This window comes from Montipora foliosa, chromosome 3, assembly GCF_036669935.1.
Source record: "Montipora foliosa isolate CH-2021 chromosome 3, ASM3666993v2, whole genome shotgun sequence".
Taxonomy (NCBI): domain Eukaryota; kingdom Metazoa; phylum Cnidaria; class Anthozoa; order Scleractinia; family Acroporidae; genus Montipora; species Montipora foliosa.
The window spans coordinates 58646301-58648800 of record NC_090871.1 but is presented as its reverse complement, the minus strand read 5'-3'; the positions used below and the strand labels follow the sequence as shown (position 1 = coordinate 58648800).

Here is a 2500-nt window from a genome sequence, read left to right as displayed (position 1 = left end):
CAATTGGAATATCACTCTGTTTTGGTGGCTTGACCCTGAGTTTTGGGGGCATGTCATACATGTACATGTAACAGTCTTCTGGAACAGGCGAACAAGGTTTCCTTTTCTTTCCACCTGAGATTTAAAAACAAAGCAAAATAATCTATCATCTATAAGATTCCATATTTGCTACAAACAAATTTGAAGAAAAATAAGTGACAACACAGTCCTGCTTAGCAACAAGATCTACTACTCAAGTACATGGTTATTACATTTGACAGCTTTCACTTGAACATTTAGCAAAGGCACTGTAGCATACTGGAGTAGTTGTGCAACAAAATTGATTTGTTTTGATTTGTGTATGTCATTTTGTATGTGCATGCTCTTATGTTACAAGAGAAGCAGAAAACTGTCTTTTGCAGAAATCAAGTGTTATGATTCAAATTAATTTTACCTGGGTTTTGGGTTCTCAAACAGCCCAGTTTATTGCTGACGAGTGAGCCAAGTGAAGATGCAAGGCTGACGAGGTGACAGCCTTATAAAGCAGAGGAACGAGATTGTTGTGTATGCAGAAAAAAGTAAGATGTAAGGTATGGGAACAAAGGCTTATCATGTGACTTCAAGAACCAATGAAAGTGCGTGTTTTGGTGTGTGATGTCACTGGACAAACTTTCATGATGCGCGACTATTCGGAAGTGAATGAAAACACTTTTTTCCCCATTTTCCTGACTCTTGTCGTTGCAGTTGTGTAACAACGCTGCGTTATTTGATATTTTATACATTGATAGTGATTTTTAACTCGTGAATGGCTCAAGCCATATCTCCACTGGACTCGAACCCATGACCCTGGGATTATCCCACACTGCTCAATCATCTGATCTTGCAAGCTATCTCTGTGGGAGTTGGTGAGTTGCGAGTTTAGTTTTTTTGGATTTTTCCAATGCCAATGGCAAGTATGAAACAGTTCACAGAAGATTAACTTTATTCAGTTCACATCACCAGTGTGTGAGAACACATGGGCAAAGCTAAAAATGGGCCTGATCCCAGGTTACAACTAAAAAGAATAGGTACACACTGCATACGTGTCGTAGTGCAGTAACGTGCACTATTCCATTATTATTTTGTTTTCCAGGACGTAATAAGTAAAAAACTAAAGCCAGAAAGATTAAAGGAAATGAATGGGAAAGGAGAAACATTGGCTTCGAGGCTGACATGAAGTTAAACTCCTTTTTCACAGCAGGTTTAAGCGTGTGCTCTGAGCATCTGACGGTTTCCACTACAAACTTTCACTGAAGTTACTCCCGGTCCGGCAGGGTTAGTACAGCGTATATCTGGTTAGTATCTGGATGGGCAACTACAAAATATACGACTTGCTGCCGGAAACATACCAATCAATCCACTTTTGATCCAGGTTTATCCCCGTAAACGGGGGTGGCCAGATTTACCCCACTTTTTCAGCAATCTTTCTAACTGCCACTCTCCATCTCGCTCGATTCATGGCGTCCTTTTTCTCCAAACCAACGCTCTTGCTCTCCTTCTCCACTTGCGTCTTCCACGCCTTCTTTGGTCGTCCTCGCTTCCTCTTGCCCTTCACTTCAAACTCCAACGCGTTTCTCAGAACATGCCCATCATCCCTCCTCAACACATGCCCGTACCATCTCACTCCATTTGCCTTTGCCATCTGAACCACTGTTTCCGTCAATCCCAACATTTCCATCAGGTCCTCTGCCCTCTTTTTCTCCATCAGTTTTCCACCACACATTGCTCTCACCATAATGATTGCTCTCTCAGTCCTTTTGAAAATTGCTATCTCATTTTCCCTGAGACACCATGTCTCACTCCCATATAACATCGCCACTCTTACATAACTCCGATAAACCATGCCTTTCACCTTCAGTGAGAACCTTTTTGAGATCAGCAACTCTCCACACTCCCTGAACTTCATCCAGCCAATTCTTGCTCTTGCCGTCACAGCTGCCTCGCAACCACCACTTGCATTCACCTTATCCCCCAAATAACAGAAACCTCTCACCGTTTCCACCTCTTTACACAACTCCTCCACTGGTTCCGCTAATCGATCAGCTTGCTTCTTGCATCTTCCACACACAAAATCTCTCCCCAACCTCGAGGTCACCCTCTTTACTTTCGCGCATCTTCCATGGTTCCATTTCCCGCATTTCACACACAACACTGAATTTGCCATTACTCGCTTCCCAAAAAATACCACATGGATCTACCTTACTCACAGACACTTCACCTTCTGCGCCACTCACTACCACTTTCGTCTTCCCGAGGTTCACCTTCAGCCCCTTGCTCTTGAACGCCTCCTTCTATTTCCAAAACTTCTCCCTCACGTCCCTCCATCGTCTCACTCATCAAAACCAAGTCATCTGCATCCAACATCTGGCAGTAGTGAACAAAGGCTCCCATATTTGGCTGTCGGTAACCTGTGGGCCAACTGTCGGCCAACAGGCTACTGACACATCACCGACATTACCAACTGTCAGCCGACACTGTTAAG

At 43.6% G+C, this 2500-nt stretch overlaps 1 protein-coding gene across 4 annotated transcripts in view; it reads right to left on the bottom strand.

Annotated features, from left to right (window-relative positions):
* LOC137997800 (protein NLRC3-like) overlaps positions 1-2500 on the bottom strand; it is a 35681-nt gene that overhangs the window by 19715 nt on the left and 13466 nt on the right. For 3 of the 4 annotated variants that reach the window (XM_068844050.1, XM_068844048.1, XM_068844049.1), the window contains exon 5: positions 1-114. This exon is cut by the window's left edge and continues 573 nt beyond it. The exons of the other annotated variant lie outside the window; for it this stretch is intronic. In XM_068844050.1, coding sequence (XP_068700151.1) covers positions 1-114 — 114 coding nt within the window. The remainder of the gene's footprint in view (positions 115-2500) is intronic. 4 annotated transcript variants of the gene reach the window in all.